Source organism: Oncorhynchus clarkii, chromosome 27 (assembly GCF_045791955.1).
Source record: "Oncorhynchus clarkii lewisi isolate Uvic-CL-2024 chromosome 27, UVic_Ocla_1.0, whole genome shotgun sequence".
Lineage (NCBI taxonomy): Eukaryota > Metazoa > Chordata > Actinopteri > Salmoniformes > Salmonidae > Oncorhynchus > Oncorhynchus clarkii.
In genome coordinates, this window is record NC_092173.1 from 49,183,620 (window position 1) to 49,210,414 (window position 26,795).

Genomic DNA, 26,795 nt, shown 5'->3' on the forward strand with positions numbered 1-26,795 from the left:
ACTATTCATCTACCTTAAGGTTGTCCTCCTGGTCTCTGGGGTTCCATAGGGGTACTATTCATCTACCTTAAGGCTGTCCTCCTGGTCTCTGGGGTTCCCAGTGGTTCCATAGGGGTACTATTCATCTACCTTAAGGCTGTCCTCCTGGTCTCTGGGGTTCCATAGGGGTACTATTCATCTACCTTAAGGCTGTCCTTCTGGTCTCTGGGGTTCCATAGGGTTACTATTCATCTACCTTAAGGCTGGCCTTCTGGTCTCTGGGGTTCCATAGGGTTACTTTTCATCTACCTTAAGGCTGTTCTCCTGGTCTCTGGGGTTCCATAGGGGTAATATTCATCTACCTTAAGGCTGTCTTTCTGGTCTCTGGGGTTCCATAGGGGTAATATTAATCTACCTTAAGGCTGTCTTTCTGGTCTCTGGGGTTCCATAGGGGTAATATTCATCTACCATAAGGCTGTTCTCCTGGTCTCTGGGGTTCCATAGGGGTAATATTCATCTACCTTAAGGCTGTTCTCCTGGTCTCTGGGGTTCCATAGGGGTAATATTCATCTACCTTAAGGCTGTCTTTCTGGTCTCTGGGGTTCCATAGGGGTAATATTCATCTACCTTAAGGCTGTCTTTCTGGTCTCTGGGGTTCCATAGGGGTAATATTCATCTACCTTAAGGCTGTCCTCCTGGTCTCTGGGGTTCCCAGTGGTTCCATCGTGGTACTATTCATCTACCTTAAGGCTGTCCTCCTGGTCTCTGGGGTTCCCAGTGGTTCCATAGGGGTACTATTCATCTACCTTAAGGCTGTCCTCCTGGTCTCTGGGGTTCCATAGGGGTACTATTCATCTACCTTAAGGCTGTCCTTCTGGTCTCTGGGGTTCCATAGGGTTACTATTCATCTACCTTAAGGCTGGCCTTCTGGTCTCTGGGGTTCCATAGGGTTACTTTTCATCTACCTTAAGGCTGTTCTCCTGGTCTCTGGGGTTCCATAGGGGTAATATTCATCTACCTTAAGGCTGTCTTTCTGGTCTCTGGGGTTCCATAGGGGTAATATTCATCTACCTTAAGGCTGTCTTTCTGGTCTCTGGGGTTCCATAGGGGTAATATTCATCTACCATAAGGCTGTTCCCCTGGTCTCTGGGGTTCCATAGGGGTAATATTCATCTACCTTAAGGCTGTTCTCCTGGTCTCTGGGGTTCCATAGGGGTAATATTCATCTACCTTAAGGCTGTCTTTCTGGTCTCTGGGGTTCCATAGGGGTAATATTCATCTACCTTAAGGCTGTCTTTCTGGTCTCTGGGGTTCCATAGGGGTAATATTCATCTACCTTAAGGCTGTCCTCCTGGTCTCTGGGGTTCCCAGTGGTTCCATCGTGGTACTATTCATCTACCTTAAGGCTGTCCTCCTGGTCTCTGGGGTTCCATAGGGGTACTATTCATCTACCTTAAGGCTGTCCTCCTGGTCTCTGGGGTTCCATAGGGGTACTATTCATCTACCTTAAGGCTGGCCTTCTGGTCTCTGGGGTTCCATAGGGGTACTATTCATCTACCTTAAGGTTGTCCTTTTGGTCTCTGGGATTCCATAGGGGTACTATTCATCTACCTTAAGGCTGTCCTTCTGGTCTCTGGGGTTCCATAGGGGTACTATTCATCTACCTTAAGGCTGGCCTTCTGGTCTCTGGGGTTCCATAGGGGTACTATTCATCTACCTTAAGGTTGTCGTTTTGGTCTCTGGGATTCCATAGGGGTACTATTCATCTACCTTAAGGCTGTCCTTCTGGTCTCTGGGGTTCCATAGGGGTACTATTCATCTACCTTAAGGTTGTCCTTTTGGTCTCTGGGATTCCATAGGGGTACTATTCATCTACCTTAAGGCTGTCCTTCTGGTCTCTGGGGTTCCATAGGGGTACTATTCATCTACCTTAAGGCTGGCCTTCTGGTCTCTGGGGTTCCCAGTGATTCCATTGGGCTACTATTCATCTTCTTTCTTCTTCTCAGCTGGGGAAGATAATGCGTGGTCCCTTCCTGAAGTTCGTGGCCCATGCAGCTTCCTTCACCATCTTCCTGGGCCTGCTGGTGATGAATGCAGCGGATCGCTTCCAGGGTACCAAACTGCTCCCTAACATGACCGTACAGGACCACCCCTCTCAGCTGTTCAGGATGACGACCACCCCCTTCACCTGGATGGAGATACTCATCATATCCTGGGTCATAGGTCATATGCAAACTGTATATACTATGTTCAAAATATGTATTATAATAAATATGATTGTGTATTTTTTGTAGTACATACATAACATACGCATGTGAGCGAGCGCGCACACACAAACACGGACACACACACAGACGCATGCTCGCACGTACACTGAGTGTACAAAACATTAGGAACACCTACTCTTTCCATTACTGACCAGGTGAATCCAGGTGAAAGCTATGATCCCTTATTGATGTCACCTGTTAAATCCACTTCAATCAGTGTAGATGAAGGGGAGGAGTCACGTTAAAGAAGGATTTTTTATCTTTGAGAACATTGAGACATGGATTGTGTATGTGGGCATTCAGAGGGTGAATGGGCAAGACCAAATATTTAAGTGCCTTTGAACGGGGTACGGTAGTAGGTACCAGGCGCACCAGTGTGTGTCAAAAACTGCAATGCTGCTGGGTTTTTCACGCTCAACAGTTTCCCTTGCGTATCAAGAACGGTCCACCACCCAAAGGACATCCAGCCAGATTGACACAACTGTGGGATGCATTGGAGTCAACATGGGCCAGCATCCCTGTGGAACACTTTAAAGACCTTGTAGAGTCCATGACCTGACGAATTGAGGCTGTGCTGAGGGCAAAAATGTAGCCAATCAGATTGCGGTGCTAGCACTAACCCTTAAATAACATTGAATTTAACAGGAAGCAAATGGTTCACCTCGATAACAGGAAGCAAATGGTTCACCTCGATAACAGGAAGCAAATGGTTGACCTCGATAACAGGAAGCAAATGGTTGACCTCAATAACAGGAAGCAAATGGTTGACCTCGATAACAGGAAGCAAATGGTTCACCTCGATAACAGGAAGCAAATGGTTCACCTCGATAACAGGAAGCAAATGGTTCACCTCGATAACAGGAAGCAAATGGTTCACCTCGATAACAGGAAGCAAATGGTTCACCTCGATAACAGGAAGCAAATGGTTCACAATTGATTGCCATGGACCTAGTTAGCAGAGATTCAATGATGATGAGAGACAACAACTTCAATACATCTTACAATTGGGTCATAGGTCAAATTTGGAATTGTAAGATTTGTTGCACCATCCCTTTCTCTGTGATTGTCTTTCTAACACCAAAAAATTGTTAAACAAATCTAAATATATTTTACATTTTAGATTATTCAAAGTAGCCACCCTTTGCCTTGATGACAGCTTTGCACACTTGGCATTCTCAATTTTTTATTTTTTTTGTCACATACACATGGTTAGCAGCTGGTTAGCTGTTAATGGTTAGCAGCTGGTTAGCATGTTAATGGTTAGCAGCTGGTTAGCTGTTAATGGTTATCAGATGTTAATGCAAGTGTAGCGAAATGCTTGTGTTTCTGGTTTCCGACAATAATGCAATAATATCTAACAAGGAATTGAACAATTCCCCAACAACTACCTAATAGACACAAATCTAAAAGGGATGAATTAAAATATGTACATATAAATATATGCATGAGCGATGGCCGAGCGGTATAGGCAAGATGCAATAGATGGTATAAAATACAGTATATACATATGAGATGAGTAATGTAGGATATGTAAACATGATTAAAGTGGCGTTATTTAAAGTGACTAGTGATACATTTATTAAAGTGTCCAGTGATTGGGTCTCCATGTAGGCAACAGCCTCTCTGAGTCAGTCATTGCTGCTTAGCAGTCTGATGGCCTTGAGATAGAAGCTGTTTCTCAGTCTCTCGGTCCCCGCTTTGATGCACCTGTACTGACCTCGCCTTCTGGATGATGATAGCGGGGTGAACAGGTAGTGGCTCGGGTGGTTGTTGTCCTTGATGATCTTTTTTGCCTTCCTGTGACATCGGGTAGTGTAGGTGTCATGGAGGGCAGGTAGTTTGCCATCGGTGATACTTTGTGCAGACCGCATCACCCTCTGGAGAGCCTTACGGTTGTGGCGTTGCAGTTGCCGTACCATATGGTGATACAGCCCGACAGGATGCTCTCAATTGTGCACCTGTAAAAGTTAGTGAGGGTTTTAGGTGACAAGCCACATTTCTTCAGCCTCCTGAGTTTGTAGAGGCACTGTTGCGCCTTCTTCACCACACTGTCTGTGTGGATGGACCATTTCAGTTTGTTGTTGATGTGTACGCCGAGGAATTTAAAACTTTCCACCTTCTCCACTACTGTCCCGTCTATGTGGAAAGGGGGCTGCTCCCTCTGCTGTTTCCTGAAGTCCACGATCATCTCCTTTGTTTTGTTGACATTGAGTGAGAGGTTGTTTTCCTGACACCACACTCCGAGTGTCTCGTCGTTGTTGGTAATCATGACCACTACTGTTGTGTTGTCTGCAAAATTGATGATTGAGATGAAGGCGTGCACAAGGCTGGGATGGGCTACAGGACAATAGGCAAGCAGCTTGGTGAGAAGGCAACAACTGTTGGCGCAATTATTAGAAAATGGAAGAAGTTCAAGATGACGGTCAATCACCCTCGGTCTGGGGCTCCATGCAAAATCGACAGTGTATCAAATACTTGTTCTCCCCACTGTAGGTATTCCTCTTGTCCAAATACTGTAGGTATTCCTCTTGTCCAGATGGGGTAGGGCAGTGTGCAGTGTGATGGTTGTTGCATTGTCTGTGGAGATATTGGGGCGGTATGCAAACTGAAGTGGGTCTAGGGTGGCCAGTAAGGTGGAGGTGATATGATCCTTGACTAGTCTCTCAAAGCACTTCATGATGACAGAAGTGAGTGCTACGAGGCGGTAGTCGTTTAGTTCAGTTACCTTAGCTTTCTTGGGAACAGGAACAATGGTGGCCATCTTGAAGCATGTGGGGACAGCAGACTGGGATAGGGAGAGATTGAATATGTCCGTAAACACACCAGCCAGCTGGTCTGCGCATGCTCTGAGGGCGCGGCTGGGGATGCCGTCTGGGCCTGCAGCCTTGCGAGGGTTAACACATTTAAATGTTTTACTCACGTCTGCCATGGAGAAGGAGAGGGGGGGGCGCAGTCCTTGGTAGCGGACTGCGTCGGTGGTCCTGTATTGTCCTCAAAGCGGACAAAGAAGGTATTTAGTTTGTCCGGGAGCGTGACGTCGGTGTCCATGACGTGGCTGGTATTCTTTTTGTAGTCCGTGATTTCCTGTAGACCCTGCCACATACGTCTTGTGTCTGAGCCATTGAATTGCGACTCCACTTTGTCCCTGTTCTCTCAACCAGCTTCATGAGGTAGTCACCTGGAATGCATTTCAACTAACAGGTGTGCCTTGTTAAAAGTTAATTTGTGGAATTTCTTTCCTTTTTAATGCGTTTCAGCCAATCAGTTGTGTTGTGACAAGGTAGGGGTGGTATACAGAAGATAGCCCTATTTGGTAATAGACCAAGTCCATATTATGGAAAGAACAGCTCAAATAAGCAAAGAGAAACAAAAGTCCATCAGAGCGGAGACTGTGTGAATCAGGCCTTCATAGTTGAATTGCTGCGTCACTATTAAAGGACACCAATAAGAAGAAGAGAGTGATTTATTGAGAATTCAAGGCACACTTAACCAACATGGCTACAACAGCATTCTGCAGTGATACACCATCCCATCTGTTTTACACTTAGTTGAACTATTGTTTTTCAAGAGGACAATAACCCAAAACACCTCCAGGCTGTGTAAGGGCTATTTGACCAAGAAGGAGAGTGATGGAGTGCTGCCAAGAAGGAGAGTGATGGAGTGCTGCATCAGATGACCTGGCCTCCAGGCCCGCATGTTGTGACCCAGTCGTTAATTCTAATCATTCTATTCATTCGACGTTACTAAATGCTAATCAAATCATTGGCATGTACCTAGGTCGTAGAGGCCGACAAGTAGGTCTGTACAACCCCCAACTGTTGCAAATTAAATAGTAGCATGGAAAAATAATGTGTAGATGCTTTTTTCCGAGGGAGATGAAGTTTATGAAATTCCTGCCTTTGTTGCTGGGCAGTGGAATTAGGAGACACAACTCCTGCATATCAACAAATCAGCATCTAGGATGAAAGCAACCCGTTTTATAAAAATAATTAGGTGGACCATTCTAAAGAACTTATCTTATTTCCCCCATATAAAAGTAGTATCACTATTCCCAATACCCTTACTGTAGCATCTATAGCAGGGGTGTTAAACTCTTACCCTCCCAGGTCTGGAGTACTGCTGGTTTCCTGTTAAACTCTTACCCTACCAGGTCTGGAGTACTGATGGTTTCCTGTTAAACTCTTACCCTACCAGGTCTGGAGTACTGCTGGTTTCCTGTTAAACTCTTACCCTACCAGGTTCAGAGTGCTGCTGGTTTCCTGTTAAACTCTTACCTTACCAGGTCTGGAGTACTGATGGTTTCCTGTTAAACTCTTACCCTACCAGGTTCAGAGTGCTGCTGGTTTCCTGTTAAACTCCTACCCTACCAGGTTCAGAGTACTGCTGGTTTCCTGTTAAACTCTTATCCTACCAGGTTCAGAGTACTGCTGGTTTCCTGTTAAACTCTTACTGCTCCAGGTTTAGAGTACTGCTGGTTTCCTGCTAAACTCTTACCCTACCAGGTCTGGAGTACTGCTGGTTTCCTGTTAAACTCTTACCCTACTAGGTTCAGAGTGCTGCTGGTTTCCTGTTAAACTCTTATCCTACCAGGTTCAGAGTACTGCTGGTTTCCTGTTAAACTCTTACTGCTCCAGGTTTAGAGTACTGATGGTTTCCTGTTAAACTCTTACCCTACCAGGTTCAGAGTGCTGCTGGTTTCCTGCTAAACTCTTACCCTACCAGGTTCAGAGTACTGCTGGTTTCCTGTTAAACTCTTACCCTACCAGGTTCAAAGTACTGCTGGTTTCCTGCTAAACTCTTACCCTACCAGGTTCAGAGTACTGCTGGTTTCCTGCTAAACTCTTACCCTACCAGGTCTGGAGTACTGCTGGTTTCCTGTTAAACTCTTACCCTACCAGGTTCAGAGTACTGATGGTTTCCTGTTAAACTCTTATCCTACCAGGTTCAAAGTACTGATGGTTTTCTGGTAAACTCTTATCCTACCAGGTTCAGAGTACTGATGGTTTTCTGTTAAACTCTTATCCTACCAGGTTCAGAGTACTGATGGTTTTCTGTTAAACTCCTATCCTACCAGGTCTGGAGTACTGCTGGTTTTCTCTTTTACCTGATCATTAATTGCACTCACCTTTTGTCCGAGGTCTGAATCAGTCCATGATTAGAGGGGATTAATAAAACAGGAACCAGGGACTCTATGGAATTTTACTCCACATTGGCTGTTCCCTGCCATAAGTCTATACTAACCTGCCTGCCATAAGTCTATACTAACCTGCCTGCCATCAGTCTATACTAACCTGCCTGCCATCAGTCTATACTAACCTGCCTGCCATCAGTCTATACTAACCTGCCTGCCATCAGTCTATACTAACCTGCCTGCCATCAGTCTATACTAACCTGCCTGCCATCAGTCTATACTAACCTGCCTGCCATCAGTCTATACTAACCTGCCTGCCATCAGTCTATACTAACCTGCCTGCCATCAGTCTATACTAACCTGCCTGCCATCAGTCTATACTAACCTGCCTGCCATCAGTCTATACTAACCTGCCTGCCATCAGTCTATACTAACCTGCTTACCATCAGTCTATACTAACCTGCCTGCCATCAGACAAAACTAACTTGCCTGTCATCAGTCTATAATAACTGGCCTGTCATCAGTCTATAATAACTGGCCTGTAGCCTGTCATCAGTCTATAATAACTGGCCTGTCATCAGTCTAAAATAACCGGCCTGTAGCCTGTCATCAGTCTATAATAACTGGCCTGTCATCAGTCTATAATAACTGGCCTGTAGCCTGTCACCAGTCTATAATAACTGGCCTGTCATCAGTCTATAATAACCGGCCTGTAGCCTGTCATCAGTCTATAATAACCGGCCTGTAGCCTGTCACCAGTCTATAATAACCGGCCTGTAGCCTGTCACCAGTCTATAATAACTGGCCTGTCATCAGTCTATAATTACCAGCCTGTAGCCTGTCATCAGTCTATAATAACCTGCCTGTAGCCTGTCACCAGTCTATAATAACCAGCCTGTCATCAGTCTATAATAACCGGCCTGTAGCCTGTCACCAGTCTATAATAACCTACCTGTTTCCCGTCAGCAGTTTGATGTGTCTTGTCTACATCCCATTATGTGAAGGGAAGGAGGTTCCCACACTGTTGTACTAAAATAGCCCTGTAGCAGAGGAGGATCACAGAGGTCAACGACTGAACACTGACAATCACAGAGGGGCCATAATACTGTAATCACTCTAACATATGTGACACCAGGAAATAGATATTTAACATATACGCTTTGTCTACTTGGATGGGTTCTTGGCAAAGATTTGACTTCAAATTTGACAAAGCATTGAACTTAAAGCCATATCTCTGTTACATTATATGGCAGACAAGCACTGACATTTACATTTGATGTGGGGTTAGAATTTTTAAAATTACCTTTATTTAACTAGGTAAGTCAGTTAAGAACAAATTCTTATTTTCAATGACGGCCTAGGAACAGTGGGTTAACTGCCTGTTCAGGGGCAGAACGACAGATTTGTAAATTGTCAGCTCGGGGATATGAACTTGCAACCTTTCTAGTCCAACGCTCTAACCACTAGGCTACCCTGCCGCACCAATAGAATAGAATGTGGATTGATACCAAATGTATGCTACACATACTGGAAGAAATAAACTATGTATGTCTGTGTCAATGGGATCTGGGAAACGGGACACGTTTAATTGAATGTAAAGCATTGATGTGATAGTCAAGTCTCTCTAATATATGATTGCTTAGTTACGCCCACCACACCTCAGGTAGCTGTTCTGTAGGCCAGTACTTCACAACCTGGGGGTATATCTACCCCTGGGTAGACTTGGCCTATCCACAGGGCTACTTACTGTAAACTGCTTACTGAAGAAATGCACATGAGAAGAACATCTGCTGCAGACCAGTTATGAGTCCTTTCCATCATAGTTCAGGGAAGTCTTCTCTTCTTCTCTCCTGCTCATTCTAACCCATGCTGCTGTTCTCTCTTCTTCTCTCTAGCTCATTCCAATCCATGCTGCTGTTCTCTCTTCTTCTCTCCAGCTCATTCCAATCCATGCTGCTGTTCTCTCTTCTTCTCTCTAGCTCATTCCAATCCATGCTGCTGTTCTCTCTTCTTCTCTCCAGCTCATTCCAATCCAGGCTGCTGTTCTCTCTTCTTCTCTCTAGCTCATTCCAATCCATGCTGCTGTTCTCTCTTCTTCTCTCCAGCTCATTCCAATCCATGCTGCTGTTCTCTCTTCTTCTCTCCAGCTCATTCCAATCCATGCTGCTGTTCTCTCTTCTTCTCTCCTGCTCATTCCAACCCATGCTGCTGTTCTCTCTTCTTCTCTCCTGCTCATTCCAACCCTTGCTGCTGTTCTCTTCTTCTCTCCTGCTCATTCCAATCCATGCTGCTGTTCTCTCTTCTTCTCTCCTGCTCATTCCAACCCATGCTGCTGTTCTCTCTTCTTCTCTCCTGCTCATTCCAATCCATGCGGCTGTTCTCTCTTCTTCTCTCCTGCTCATTCCAACCCTTGCTGCTGTTCTCTCTTCTTCTCTCCTGCTCATTCCAACCCACGTCTCTGTTCTCTCTTCTTCTCTCCTGCTCATTCCAACCCATGCTGCTGTTCTCTCTCCTTCTCTCCTGCTCATTCCAACCCATGCTGCTGTTCTCTCTCCTTCTCTCCTGCTCATTCCAACCCATGCTGCTGTTCTCTCTTCTTCTCTCCAGCTCCTTCCAACCCATGCTGCTGTTCTCTCTTCTTCTCTCCAGCTCATTCCAACCCATGCTGCTGTTCTCTCTCCTGCTCATTCCAACCCGTGCTGCTGTTCTCTCTTCTTCTCTCCTGCTCATTCCAACCCATGCTGCTGTTCTCTCTTCTTCTCTCCTGCTCATTCCAATCCATGCTGCTGTTCTCTTCTTCTCTCCTGCTCATTCCAATCCATGCTGCTGTTCTCTCTTCTTCTCTCCTGCTCATTCCAACCCATGCTGCTGTTCTCTCTTCTTCTCTCCTGCTCATTCCAATCCATGCGGCTGTTCTCTCTTCTTCTCTCCTGCTCATTCCAACCCTTGCTGCTGTTCTCTCTTCTTCTCTCCTGCTCATTCCAACCCACGTCTCTGTTATCTCTTCTTCTCTCCTGCTCATTCCAACCCATGCTGCTGTTCTCTCTCCTTCTCTCCTGCTCATTCCAACCCATGCTGCTGTTCTCTCTCCTTCTCTCCTGCTCATTCCAACCCATGCTGCTGTTCTCTCTTCTTCTCTCCAGCTCCTTCCAACCCATGCTGCTGTTCTCTCTTCTTCTCTCCAGCTCATTCCAACCCATGCTGCTGTTCTCTCTCCTGCTCATTCCAACCCGTGCTGCTGTTCTCTCTTCTTCTCTCCTGCTCATTCCAACCCATGCTGCTGTTCTCTCTTCTTCTCTCCTGCTCATTCCAATCCATGCTGCTGTTCTCTCTTCTCTCCTGCTCATTCCAACCCATGCTGCTGTTCTTTCTTCTCTCCACCTCTTTCCAACCCATGCTGCTAATCTTGAGTGTTTTATGACAGCTATTACATTTCATTTGTGGGCAGAGTGGATATAATATACCAAATGTGGGATACACATACTGGCACCACATTAGTCTGTTCTTATATACTGGCACCACATTAGTCTGTTCTTATATACTGGCACCACATTAGTCTGTTCTTATATACTGGCACCACATTAATATGTTCTTATATACTGGTACCACATTAGTCTGTTATTATATACTGGCACCACATTAGTCTGTTCTTATATACTGGCACCACATTAATATGTTCTTATATACTGGCACCACATTAATATGTTCTTATATACTGGCACCACATTAATATGTTCTTATATACTGGCACCACATTAATATGTTCTTATATACTGGCACCACATTAGTCTGTTCTTATATACTGGCACCACATTAGTCTGTTCTTATATACTGGCACCACATTAGTCTGTTCTTATATACTGGCACCACATTAATATGTTCTTATATACTGGCACCACATTAGTCTGTGCTTATATACTGGCACCACATTAATCTGTTCTTATATACTGGCACCACATTAGTCTGTTCTTATATACTGGCACCACATTCATATGTTCTTATATACTGGCACCACATTAGTCTGTCCTTATATACTGGCACCACATTAATCTGTTCTTATATACTGGCACCACATTAGTCTGTTCTTATATACTGGCACCACATTAATATGTTCTTATATACTGGCACCACATTAATATGTTCTTATATACTGGCACCACATTAATCTGTTCTTATATACTGGCACCACATTAATATGTTCTTATATACTGGCACCACATTAATATGTTCTTATATACTGGCACCACATTAATCTGTTCTTATATACTGGCACCACATTAATATGTTCTTATATACTGGCACCACATTAATCTGTTCTTATATACTGGCACCACATTAGTCTGTTCTTATATACTGGCACCACATTAATATGTTCTTATATACTGGCACCACATTAATCTGTTCTTATATACTGGCACCACATTAATCTGTTCTTATATACTGGCACCACATTAATATGTTCTTATATACTGGCACCACATTAATATGTTCTTATATACTGGCACCACATTAATATGTTCTTATATACTGGCACCACATTAATATGTTCTTTATATACTGGCACCACATTAATATGTTCTTTATATATTGGCACCACATTAATCTGTTCTTATATACTGGCACCACATTAATATGTTCTTATATACTGGCACCACATTAATATGTTCTTATATACTGGCACCACATTAATATGTTCTTTATATACTGGCACCACATTAATATGTTCTTTAAATACTGGCACCACATTAATCTGTTCTTATATACTGGAACCACATTAATATGTTCTTTATATACTGGCACCACATTAATATGTTCTTTATATACTGGCACCACATTAATATGTTCTTATATACTGGCACCACATTAATCTGTTCTTATATACTGGCACCACATTAATATGTTCTTTATATACTGGCACCACATTAATATGTTCTTTATATACTGGCACCACATTAATCTGTTCTTATATACTGGCACCACATTAATATGTTCTTATATACTGGCACCACATTAATATGTTCTTATATACTGGCACCACATTAATATGTTCTTATATACTGGCACCACATTAGTCTGTTCTTATATACTGGCACCACATTAATCTGTTCTTATATACTGGCACCACATTAGTCTGTTCTTATATACTGGCACCACATTAATCTGTTCTTATATACTGGCACCACATTAGTCTGTTCTTATATACTGGCACCACATTAATCTGTTCTTATGTACTGGCACCACATTAATCTGTTCTTATATACTGGCACCACATTAATATGTTCTTATATACTGGCACCACATTAATATGTTCTTATATACTGGCACCACATTAATCTGTTCTTATATACTGGCACCACATTAATCTGTTCTTATATACTGGCGCCACATTAATCTGTTCTTATATACTGGCACCACATTAGTCTGTTCATATATACTGGCACCACATTAATCTGTTCTTATATAATGGCACCACATTAGTCTGTTCTTATATACTGGCACCACATTAGTCTGTTCTTATATACTGGCACCACATTAGTCTGTTCTTATATACTGGCACCACATTAGTCTGTTCTTATATACTGGCACCACATTAGTCTGTTCTTATATACTGGCACCACATTAGTCTGTTCTTATATACTGGCACCAGATTAGTCTGTTCTTCTATACTGGCACCACATTGGTCTGTCCTTATATACTGGCACCACATTAGTCTGTTCTTATATACTGGCACCACATTAATCTGTTCTTATATACTGGTACCACATTAGTCTGTTCTTATATACTGGCACCACATTAATCTGTTCTTATATACTGGCACCACATTAATTTGTTCTTTATATACTGGCACCACATTAATCTGTTCTTATATACTGGCGCCACATTAATCTGTTCTTATATACTGGCACCACATTAGTCTGTTCATATATACTGGCACCACATTAGTCTGTTCTTATATACTGGCACCACATTAGTCTGTTCATATATACTGGCACCACATTAGTCTGTTCGTATTAGAGGAAAAATTAAAGTCAATATCTTCCTCCCACATGGTAGCCTCTTCCATACATAATGCATTACTTTGGACCAGATCCCTATGGGAGAGGGAGAGCTCTATGGGTCCTGCTCCAAAGTAGTGCACTATACATAGGGTGCCATTTGTGAGGCAGAATATGTCTTTCTGACATGTGGTTGTTTTCTCTCTCTTCTTCCAGGAATGGTCTGGGCTGAGTGTAAGGAGATTTGGTCCCAGGGGGCTCGGGAATATCTTTCGGAGACATGGAATCTTCTAGACTTTGGAATGCTGAGCCTTTTCGTGACATCCTTCATCACTAGATTTATGGCGTTCTGGCATGCGTATGCAGCACAGAGCTACGTCAACAAGCACTATACCGACCTGTCCAACATCACCCTGGTCCCAGAGATAGAGTACTATAGACTGGGTGAGTGCAGACAGAAACCTGTCCAACATTACCCTGACCCCAGAGACAGAGTTTTCCAGCTGGCCCCAGAGACAGAGTTTTCCAGCTGGCCCCAGAGACAGAGTTTTCCAGCTGGCCCCAGAGACAGAGTTTTCCAGCTGGCCCCAGGAGACAGAGTTTTCCAGCTGGCCCCAGGAGACAGAGTTTTCCAGCTGGCCCCAGGAGACAGAGTTTTCCAGCTGGCCCCAGAGACATAGTTTTCCAGCTGGCCCCAGAGACAGAGTTTTCCAGCTGGCCCCAGGAGACAGAGTTTTCCAGCTGGCCCCAGAGACAGAGTTCTCCAGCTGGCCCCAGAGACAGAGTACTACAGTCTGGGTCTGCTAGGGGGGCTGGTCAAGATTGCTTTATATTAGTAATATTTCATAGCCTGTTCCCTGATCTGTTTGTTGCCAGCTGGCCTGTTCCCTGATCTGTTTGTTGCCAGCTGGCCTGGTCCCTGATCCGTTTGTTGCCAGCTAGCCTGATCCCTGATCCGTTTGTTGCCAGCTAGCCTGGTCCCTGATCTGTTTGTGGCCAGCTAGCCTGGTCCCTGATCTGTTTGTGGCCAGCTAGCCTGGTCCCTGATCCATTTGTTGCCAGCTAGCCTGGTCCCTGATCTGTTTGTGGCCAGCTAGCCTGGTCCCTGATCCATTTGTTGTCAGCTAGTCTGATCCCTGATGCGTTTGTGGCCAGCTAGCCTGGTCCCTGATCCGTTTGTTGCCAGCTAGCCTGTTCCCTGATCCGTTTGTTGCCAGCTAGCCTGGTCCCTGATCCATTGGTTGTTAGCTAGCCTTGTGCTCTTGCCAACTCCATTGTTCATTGTCAAGCCAAACAGAAAGAAACCGGCACCCAAGCTAAACATATCACAGTGCATGTTATTCATAACAGTAGAATAAATTCAAAAGGCACCTTTGCCCAGACAAAAGCTGCAGAACATATCAGGTGCCAGAGTTATCGGTCACTTCATGACCAATGAAAAGGAAAATGCTGCACACTACTGCTCATGCTCCGTTTGCCGAGACCCCATCCAAGTAGACATAGTGTATACAGTTGAAGTTGGGAAATTTACATACACCTTAGCCAAATAAATTTAAACTCAGTTTTTCACAATTCCTGACATTTAATCCTGGTAACAATTAGGTCAGTTAGGATCACCACTTTATTTTAACAATGTGAAATGTCAGAACAATAGTAGAGAGAATGATTTATTTCAGCTTTTATTTCTTTCGTCACATTTTGCCACAACATTGAAAGTGTGCTTACAGTCATTGTCCATTTGGAAGAACCATTTGCGACCAAGCTTTAACTGATGTCTTGAGATGTTGCTTCAGTATATCCGCATAATTTTCCTCCCTCATGATGCCATCTATTTTGTGAAGTGCACCAGTCCCTCCTGCAGCAAAGTACTCCCACACCATGATGTTGCCACCCTCGTGCTTCATGGTTGGGTCGGTGTTCTTCGGCTTGCAAGCCTCCCCCTTTTTCCTCCAAACATAACGATGGTGATTATGGCCAAACAGTTCTATTTTTGTTTCATCAGACCAGAGGACATTTCTCCAAAAAATACGATCTTTGTCCCCATGTGCATTTGCAAACCGTAGTCTGGCTTTTTTATGGCGGTTTTGGAGCAGTGGCTTCTTCCTTGCTGAGTGGCCTTTCAGGTTACGTCGATATAGGACTCGTTTTACTGTGGATATGTATACTTTTGTACCTGTTTCCTCCAGCATCTTCACAGGGTCCTTTGCTGTTGTTCTGGGATTGATTTACACTTTTCGCACCAAAGTACGTTCATCTCTAGGAGACAGAACACATCTCCTTCCTGATCGGTATGACGGCTGCGTGGTCCCATGGTGTTTATACTTGTGTACTATTGTTTGTACAAATGAACGTGGTATTTTCAGGATTTTGGAAATTGCTCCCAAGGATGATCCAGACTTGTGGAGGTCTGCAATTTTTTTACTGAGGTTTTGGCTGATTTCTTTTGATTTTCCGCTGATGTCAAGCAATGAGGCACTAAGTTTGAAGGTTTGGCCTTGAAATACATCCACAGGTACACCTCCAATTGACTCCAATTATGTTAATTAGCCTATCAGAAGCTTCTAAAGCCATGACAATTTTCTGGAATTTAGCAAGCTGTTTAAAGGCACAGTCAACTTAGCGTATGTAAACGTCTAACCCACTGGAATTGTGATACAGTGAATTATAAGTGAAATAATCTGGCTGTAAACAATTGTTGGAAAAATGACTTGTGTCATGCACAAAGTAGATGTCCTAACCGACTTGCCGAAACTATACTTTGTTAACAAGAAATTTGTGGAATGGTTAAATAACGAGTTTTAATGACTCTAACCTAAGTGTGTGTAAACTTCCAACTTCAACTGTATGTTAAATATCTATTTCCTGGTGTCACATATGTTAGAGTGATTACAGTATTACGGCCCCTCTGTGATTGTCAGTGTTCTGTCTTTGACCTCTGTGATCCTCCTCTGCTACAGGGCTATTTTAGTACAACAGTGTGGGAACCTCCCTCCCTTCACTGTGATGGACACAGTGGGAACAGTCTACCTGAACATGCGATTGAGCCATACTTCCCATCTCCATGGAAAAAGTTCTGAATGATACAGCAATCTCTGTATCTCTCTTTCTCTCTCTCTCTCTCTCTCTAGCCCGTAATAACTGGGTTCCCTCGGACCCCCAGATCATCTCAGAGGGTCTGTATTCCATCGCTGTGGTACTGAGCTTCTCTCGCATCGCCTACATCCTCCCAGCCAATGAGAGTTTCGGGCCCCTGCAGATATCTCTGGGACGCACGGTGAAAGATATCTTCAAGTTCATGGTGATCTTCATCATGGTTTTTGTGGCCTTCATGTTTGGAATGTTCAATCTCTACTCATACTACCTGGGAGCCAAGCAGAACGACGCCTTCACCACGTGAGTTATGTAATTATGGAGGAAATGGATATACACAGTGCCGTCGGAATGTATTCAGAGCCATTGACTTTTACCACATTTTATTACGTTACAGCCTTATTCTAAAATGGATTAAATAGTTGTTTCCCCTCATCAATCTACACACAATACCTCATAATGACATCACAATACCCCTTAATGACATCACAATACCTCATAATGACATCACAATAACCCATAATAACATCACAATACCCCATAATGACATCACAATACCCCATAATGGCATCACAATACCCCATAATGACGTCACAATACCCCATAATGACATCACAATACTCTATAATAACGTCACAATACCCCATAATGACGAAGCAAAAACAGGTTTTTAGAACATTTAGTTAATTTATTAAAACTCATATCACATTTACTATAGTATTCAGACCCTTTACTCAGTACTTTGTTGAAGCACCTTTGGCAGTGACTACAGCCTCAAGTCTTCTTGGGTATGACACAGAGGTGGAAAAAATACACAATAGTCATACTTGAGAAAAAATAAAGATACCTTAATATGAAATGACTCCAGTAAAAGGGAAAGTCACCCAGGAAAATATTACTTGAGTAAAAGTCTAAAAGTATCAGATTTTACATGTACTTATGTACAGTGGTGGAAAAAGTACTCAATTGTCATTCTTGAGTAAAAGTCTAAAAGTATCAGATTGTACATGTACTTATGTACAGTGGTGGAAAAAGTACTCAATTGTCATTCTTGAGTAAAAGTACAAAGTAAAAGTAAATGCTATATATCACATTTCTTATATTTAGCAAACCAGACAGCACAACTTCCTTTTTTACTACTTTTTTTGACAGCCAGGGGAACACTCCAACACTCAGACATCATTTACAGATAGCCAGGGGAACACTCCAACACTCAGACATCATTTACAGATAGCCAGGGGAACACTCCAACACTCAGACATCATTTACAGATAGCCAGGGGAACACTCCAACACTCAGACATCATTTACAGATAGCCAGGGGAACACTCCAACACTCAGACATCATTTACAGATAGCCAGGGGAACACTCCAACACTCAGACATAATTTACAGATAGCCAGGGGCCCACTCCAACACTCAGGCATAATTTACAGATAGCCAGGGGAACACTCCAACACTCAGACATCATTTACAGATAGCCAGGGGCACACTATTATACATTTGAAACATTTCGAAAAAACTGTTTTTGCTTTGTCATTATGTGTAGATTGATGAAAAAACACATTATATATTTTAGAATGAGGCTCTAAAATAAGAAAATGTGGAAAATGAATGGGTGTGAGTACTTTCTGAATGCACTATATATCGCACTGAAATGGGATACATATATGGCACTGAAATGGGATACATATACGGCACTGAAATGGGATACATATACGGCACTGAAATGGGATACATATATGGCACTGAAATGGGATACATATACAGCACTGAAATGGGATAAATATATGGCACTGAAATGGGATAAATACAGTGCCTTGCGAAAGTATTCGGCCCCCTTGAACTTTGCGACCTTTTGCCACATTTCAGGCTTCAAACATAAAGATATAAAACTGTATTTTTTTGTGAAGAATCAACAACAAGTGGGACACAATCATGAAGTGGAACGACATTTATTGGATATTTCAAACTCTTTTAACAAATCAAAAACTGAAAAATTGGGCGTGCAAAATTATTCAGCCCCTTTACTTTCAGTGCAGCAAACTCTCTCCAGAAGTTCAGTGAGGATCTCTGAATGATCCAATGTTGACCTAAATGACTAATGATGATAAATACAATCCACCTGTGTGTAATCAAGTCTCCGTATAAATGCACCTGCACTGTGATAGTCTCAGAGGTCCGTTAAAAGCGCAGAGAGCATCATGAAGATCAAGGAACACACCAGGCAGGTCCGAGATACTTTTGTGAAGAAGTTTAAAGCCGGATTTGGATACAAAAATATTTCCCAAGCTTTAAACATCCCAAGGAGCATTGTGCAAGCGATAATATTGAAATGGAAGGAGTATCAGACCACTGCAAATCTACCAAGACCTGGCCGTCCCTCTAAACTTTCAGCTCATACAAGGAGAAGACTGATCAGAGATGCAGCCAAGAGGCCCATGATCACTCTGGATGAACTGCAGGGATCTACAGCTGAGGTGGGAGACTCTGTCCATAGGACAACAATCAGTCGTATATTGCACAAATCTGGCCTTTATGGAAGAGTCGCAAGAAGAAAGCCATTTCTTAAAGATATCCATAAAAAGTGTTGTTTAAAGTTTGCCACAAGCCACCTGGGAGACACACCAAACATGTGGAAGAAGGTGCTCTGGTCAGATGAAACCAAAATTGAACTTTTTGGCAACAATGCAAAATGTTATGTTTGGCGTAAAAGCAACACAGCTGAACACACCATCCCCACTGTCAAACATGGTGGTGGCAGCATCATGGTTTGGGCCTGCTTTTCTTCAGCCGGGACAGGGAAGATGGTTAAAATTGATGGGAAGATGGATGGAGCCAAATACAGGACCATTCTGGAAGAAAACCTGATGGAGTCTGCAAAAGACCTGAGACTGGGACGGAGATTTGTCTTCCAACAAGACAATGATCCAAAACATAAAGCAAAATCTACAATGGAATGGTTCAAAAATAAACATATCCAGGTGTTAGAATGGCCAAGTCAAAGTCCAGACCTGAATCCAATCGAGAATCTGTGGAAAGAACTGAAAACTGCTGTTCACAAATGCTCTCCATCCAACCTCACTGAGCTCAAGCTGTTTTGCAAGGAGGAATGGGAAAAAATGTCAGTCTCTCGATGTGCAAAACTGATAGAGACATACCCCAAGCGACTTACGGCTGTAATCGCAGCAAAAGGTGGCGCTACAAAGTATTAACTTAAGGGGGCTAAATAAGATTGCACGCCCAATTTTTCAGTTTTTCATTTGTTAAAAAAGTTTGAAATATCCTATAAATGTCGTTCCACTTCATGATTGTGTCCCACTTGTTGTTGATTCTTCACAAAAAATACAGTTTTATATCTTTATGTTTGAAGCCTGAAATGTGGCAAAAGGTCGCAAAGTTCAAGGGGGGCGAATACTTTCGCAAGGCACTGTATATGGCACTGAAATGGGATAAATATACGGCACTGAAATGGGATAAATATATGGCACTGAAATGGGATACATATACGGCACTGAAATGGGATAAATATACGGCACTGAAATGGGATAAATATATGGCACTGAAATGGGATACATATACGGCACTGAAATGGGATAATTATACAGCACTGAAATGGGATACATATACGGCACTGAAATGGGATAAATATACAGCACTGAAATGGGATACATATACGGCACTGAAATGGGATAAATATACAGCACTGAAATGGGATAAATATACAGCACTGAAATGGGATAATTATACGGCACTGAAATGGGATAAATATACGCCACTGAAATGGGATAAATATACAGCACTGAAATGGGATAAATATACGGCACTGAAATGGGATAAATATACGGCACTGAAATGGGATAAATATACAGCACTGAAATGGGATAAATATACGGCACTGAAATGGGATAAATATAGGGCACTGAAATGGGATAAATATACGGCACTGAAATGGGATAAATATACAGCACTGAAATCGGATAAATATACGGCACTGAAATGGGATAAATATACGGCACTGAAATGGGATAACTATACGGCACTGAAATGGGATAAATATACGGCACTGAAATTGGATACATATACAGCACTGAAATCGGATACATATACGGCACTGAAATGGGATAAATATACGGCACTGAAATGGGATAAATATACGGCACTGAAATGGGATACATATACAGCACTGAAATCGGATACGGCACTGAAATGGGATAAATATACGGCACTGAAATGGGATACATATACGGCACTGAAATGGGATACATATACGGCACTGAATTGGGATAAATATACGGCACTGAAATGGGATAAATATACGGCACTGAAATGGGATACATATACGGCACTGAAATGGGATAAATATACGGCACTGAAATGGGATACATATACAGCACTGAAATGGGATACATATACGGCACTGAAATGGGATAAATATACGGCACTGAAATGGGATACATATACGGCACTGAAATGGGATAAATATACGGAACTGAAATGGGATACATATACGGCACTGAAATGGGATACATATACGGCACTGAAATGGGATAAATATACAGCACTGAAATGGGATAAATATATGGCACTGAAATGGGATACATATACGGCACTGAATTGGGATAAATATACGGCACTGAAATGGGATAAATATACGGCACTGAAATGGGATAAATATACAGCACTGAAATGGGATAAATATACAGCACTGAAATGGGATAAATATACGGCACTGAAATGGGATACATATACGGCACTGAAATGGGATACATATACGGCACTGAAATGGGATAAATATACGGCACTGAAATGGGATACATATACGGCACTGAAATGGGATAAATATACAGCACTGAAATGGGATACATATACGGCACTGAAATGGGATAAATATACGGCACTGAAATGGGATAAATATACGGCACTGAAATGGGATACATATACGGCACTGAAATGGGATAAATATACAGCACTGAAATGGGATACATATACGGCACTGAAATGGGATACATATACGGCACTGAAATGGAATAAATATACAGCAATGAAATGGGATAAATATATGGCACTGAATTGGGATAAATATACGGCACTGAAATGGGATAAATATACGGCACTGAAATGGGATAAATATACAGCACTGAAATGGGATAAATATACGGCACTGAAATGGGATAAATATATGGCACTGAATTGGGATAAATATACGGCACTGAAATGGGATACATACTGTACAGTGCCTTCAGAAAGTATTCACACTCCTGGACTTTTTCCACATTTTGTTATGTTAACAGCCTGAAAAATGTATTACATTTATATTTTTGTCTAACCTACACACAGTACCCCGTAATGCCAAAGTGGAATTAAAAAGGGCAGATGGATGGGTAAATAAAAAGCAGATATTACATATCCCCTTGATCGTGGTGAAGTTATTAATTACACTTTGAATGGTGTATCAATACACCCAGTCAAAACAAAAATACAGGCATCCCTCCTAACTCAGTTGCCGGAGAGGAAGGAAACCGCTCAGGGATTTCACCATGAGGCCAATGGTGACTTTAGAACAGTTATAGAGTTTAATGGCTGTGAGAGGAGAACACTGAGGATGGATCAACAACATTGTAGTTACTTCACAATACTAACCTAAATGACAGAGTGAAAAGAAGGAAACCTTTACAGAATAAAGTTATCCAAAACATGCATTCTGTTTGCAATAAGGCACTAAAGTATTACTGCAAAATGTGGTAAAAGAATTAACTGAATACAAAGTGTTATGTTTGGGGCAAATCCAATACAACACACGCTCTCCATATTTTCATTCATAGTGGTGGTTGCATCATGTTATAGGTATGCTTGTAATATTTAAGGACTGGGGACTTTTTCAGGATAAAAAAGAAATGCAATGGAGCTAAGCACAGGCAAAATCCTAGAGGAAAACCTGGTTCAGTCTGCTTTCCACTAGACACTTTGAGATTAATTCACCTTTCAGCAGGACAATAACCAAAAACACAAGGCCAAATCTACACTGCCTACCATGTCGACAGTGAATGTTCATGAGTGGCCTAGTTACAATTTTGACTTAAACCTACTTGAAAATCTATGGCAAGACCTGAAAATGGTTGTCTATCAATGATCAACAACCAATTTGACAGAGCTTGAATATTTTTTTAAAGAATAATGGGCAAATGTTGCACAATCCAGGAGTGGAAATCTCTTGGAGACTTACCCAGAGAAACTCCCAGCTGTTAAAAGCAATTCTAATTTGTTTTGATTCAGGGGATTGAATACTTATCTAATCAATATATACCGTGTATTTGTGTACAGATGGATTCCAAGTCTGGAAGTATTCTGCTTTGTTTGATACATAATAATATATTTTGTTAACAGTTCACTTATGCATCCAGCTTATATTACATTCTGATCCAGGTATAACCCATTCTGATCCAGGTATAACCCATTCTGATCCAGGTATAATACATTCTGATCCAGGTATAACACATTCTGATCCAGGTATAACACATTCTGATCCAGGTATAACCCATTCTGATCCAGGCATAATACATTCTGATCCTGGTATAACCCATTCTGATCCAGGTATAATACATTCTGATCCTGGTATAACCCATTCTGATCCAGGTATAATACATTCTGATCCAGGTATAATACATTCTGATCCAGGTATAACCCATTCTGATCCAGGTATAATACATTCTGATCCAGGTATAACCCATTCTGATCCAGGTATAATACATTCTGATCCAGGTATAACCCATTCTGATCCAGGTATAACCCATTCTGATCCAGGTATAATACATTCTGATCCAGGTATAACCCATTCTGATCCTGGTATAACCCATTCTGATCCAGGTATAATACATTCTGATCCAGGTATAATACATTCTGATCCAGGTATAACCCATTCTGATCCAGGTATAACCCATTCTGATCCAGGTATAATACATTCTGATCCAGGTATAACCCATTCTGATCCAGGTATGACCCATTCTGATCCAGGTATGACCCATTCTGATCCAGGTATAACCCATTCTGATCCAGGTATGACCCATTCTGATCCAGGTATAAACCATTCTGATCCAGGTATAACCCATTCTGATCCAGGTATAATACATTCTGATCCAGGTATAACCCATTCTGATCCTGGTATAATACATTCTGATCCTGGTATAATACATTCTGATCCAGGTATAACCCATTCTGATCCAGGTATAATACATTCTGATCCAGGTATAATACATTCTGATCCAGGTATAACCCATTCTGATCCAGGTATAATACATTCTGATCCAGGTATAATACATTCTGATCCAGGTATAACCCATTCTGATCCAGGTATAACCCATTCTGATCCAGGTATAATACATTCTGATCCAGGTATAACCCATTCTGATCCTGGTATAACCCATTCTGATCCAGGTATAACCCATTCTGATCCAGGTATGACCCATTCTGATCCAGGTATAACCCATTCTGATCCTGGTATAACCCATTCTGATCCAGGTATAATACATTCTGATCCAGGTATAATACATTCTGATCCAGGTATAACCCATTCTGATCCAGGTATAACCCATTCTGATCCAGGTATAATACATTCTGATCCAGGTTTAACCCATTCTGATCCAGGTATAACCCATTCTGATCCAGGTATAATACATTCTGATCCAGGTATAACCCATTCTGATCCAGGTATAACCCATTCTGATCCAGGTATAACCCATTCTGATCCAGGTATAACCCATTCTGATCCAGGTATAATACATTCTGATCCAGGTATAACCCATTCTGATCCTGGTATAATACATTCTGATCCTGGTATAATACATTCTGATCCAGGTATAACCCATTCTGATCCAGGTATAACCCATTCTGATCCAGGTATAATACATTCTGATCCAGGTATAATACATTCTGATCCAGGTATAACCCATTCTGATCCAGGTATAACCCATTCTGATCCAGGTATAATACATTCTCATCCAGGTATAATACATTCTGATCCAGGTATAATACATTCTGATCCAGGTATAATACATTCTGATACAGGTATAATACATTCTGATCCAGGTATAACCCATTCTAATCCAGGTATAATATGTTCTGATCCAGGTATAACCCATTCTGATCCAGGTATAATACATTCTGATCCAGGTATAATACATTCTTATCCAGGTATAACCCATTCTGATCCAGGTATAATACATTCTGATCCAGGTATAATATATTCTGATCCAGGTATAACCCATTCTGATCCAGGTATAATACATTCTGATCCAGGTATAATACATTCTGATCCAGGTATAATACATTCTGATACAGGTATAATACATTCTGATCCTGTTATAATACATTCTGATCCAGGTATAATACATTCTGATCCAGGTATAACCCATTCTGATCCAGGTATAATACATTCTGATCCTGGTATAACCCATTCTGATCCAGTTATAATACATTCTGATCCTGTTATAATACATTCTGATCCAGGTATAACCCATTCTGATCCTGTTATAATACATTTTGATCCAGGTATAATACATTCTGATCCTGTTATAATACATTCTGATCCAGGTATAACCCATTCTGATCCAGGTATAACCCATTCTGATCCAGGTATAATACATTCTGATCCAGGTATAATACATTCTGATCCAGGTATAACCCATTCTGATCCAGGTATAACCCATTCTGATCCAGGTATAATACATTCTGATCCAGGTATAACCCATTCTGATCCTGGTATAACCCATTCTGATCCAGGTATAATACATTCTGATCCAGGTATAACCCATTCTGATCCTGGTATAACCCATTCTGATCCAGGTATAATACATTCTGATCCAGGTATAATACATTCTGATCCAGGTATAATACATTCTGATCCAGGTATAACCCATTCTGATCCAGGTATAATACATTCTGATCCAGGTATAATACATTCTGATCCAGGTATAACCCATTCTGATCCAGGTATAATACATTCTGATCCAGGTATAACCCATTCTGATCCAGGTATAACCCATTCTGATCCAGGTATAACCCATTATGATCCAGGTATAACCCATTCTGATCCAGGTATAACCCATTCTGATCCAGGTATAATACATTCTGATCCAGGTATAACCCATTCTGATCCAGGTATAATACATTCTGATCCAGGTATAACCCATTCTGATCCAGGTATAATACATTCTGATCCAGGTATAATACATTCTGATCCAGGTATAACCCATTCTGATCCAGGTATAACCCATTCTGATCCAGGTATAATACATTCTGATCCTGGTATAACACATTCTGATCCAGGTATAATACATTCTGATCCAGGTATACTACATTCTGATCCAGGTATAATACATTCTGATCCAGGTATAACCCATTCTGATCCAGGTATAATACGTTCTGATCCAGGTGTAATACATTCTGATCCAGGTATAATACATTCTGATCCAGGTATAACCCATTCTGATCCAGGTATAATACATTCTGATCCAGGTATAATACATTCTGATCCAGGTATAATACAATCTGATCCAGGTATAATACATTCTGATCCAGGTATAATACATTCTGATCCAGGTATAACCCATTCTGATCCAGGTATAATACATTCTGATCCAGGTATAATACATTCTGATCCAGGTATAACCCATTCTGATCCTGGTATAACCCATTCTGATCCAGGTATAATACATTCTGATCCAGGTATAATACATTCTGATCCAGGTATAACCCATTCTGATCCAGGTGTAATACATTCTGATCCAGGTATAATACATTCTGATCCAGGTATAATCCATTCTGATCCAGGTATAATACATTCTGATCCAGGTATAACCCATTCTGATCCAGGTATAACCCATTCTGATCCAGGTATAATCCATTCTGATCCAGGTATAACCCATTCTGATCCAGGTATAACCCATTCTGATCCATGTATAATACATTCTGATCCAGGTATAACCCATTCTGATCCAGGTATAATACATTCTGATCCAGGTATAACCCATTCTGATCCAGGTATAATACATTCTGATCCAGGTATAATACATTCTGATCCAGGTATAACCCATTCTGATCCAGGTCTAACCCATTCTGATCCAGGTATAATACATTCTGATCCTGGTATAACACATTCTGATCCAGGTATAATACATTCTGATCCAGGTATAATACATTCTGATCCAGGTATAATACATTCTGATCCAGGTATAACCCATTCTGATCCAGGTATAATACGTTCTGATCCAGGTATAATACATTCTGATCCAGGTATAACCCACTCTGATCCAGGTATAATACATTCTGATCCAGG

The 26,795-nt window shown here is 41.8% G+C and overlaps 1 protein-coding gene across 1 annotated transcript in view; it reads left to right on the forward strand.

Moving 5' to 3' along the window:
• Positions 1-26,795, forward strand: part of LOC139385804 (short transient receptor potential channel 6-like) — a 402,463-nt gene that overhangs the window by 361,447 nt on the left and 14,221 nt on the right. The window contains exons 5-7 of the mRNA XM_071131048.1: positions 1,986-2,202; positions 13,590-13,817; positions 16,502-16,766. Of these exons, the coding sequence (XP_070987149.1) occupies positions 1,986-2,202; positions 13,590-13,817; positions 16,502-16,766 (710 nt within the window). The remainder of the gene's footprint in view (positions 1-1,985; positions 2,203-13,589; positions 13,818-16,501; positions 16,767-26,795) is intronic.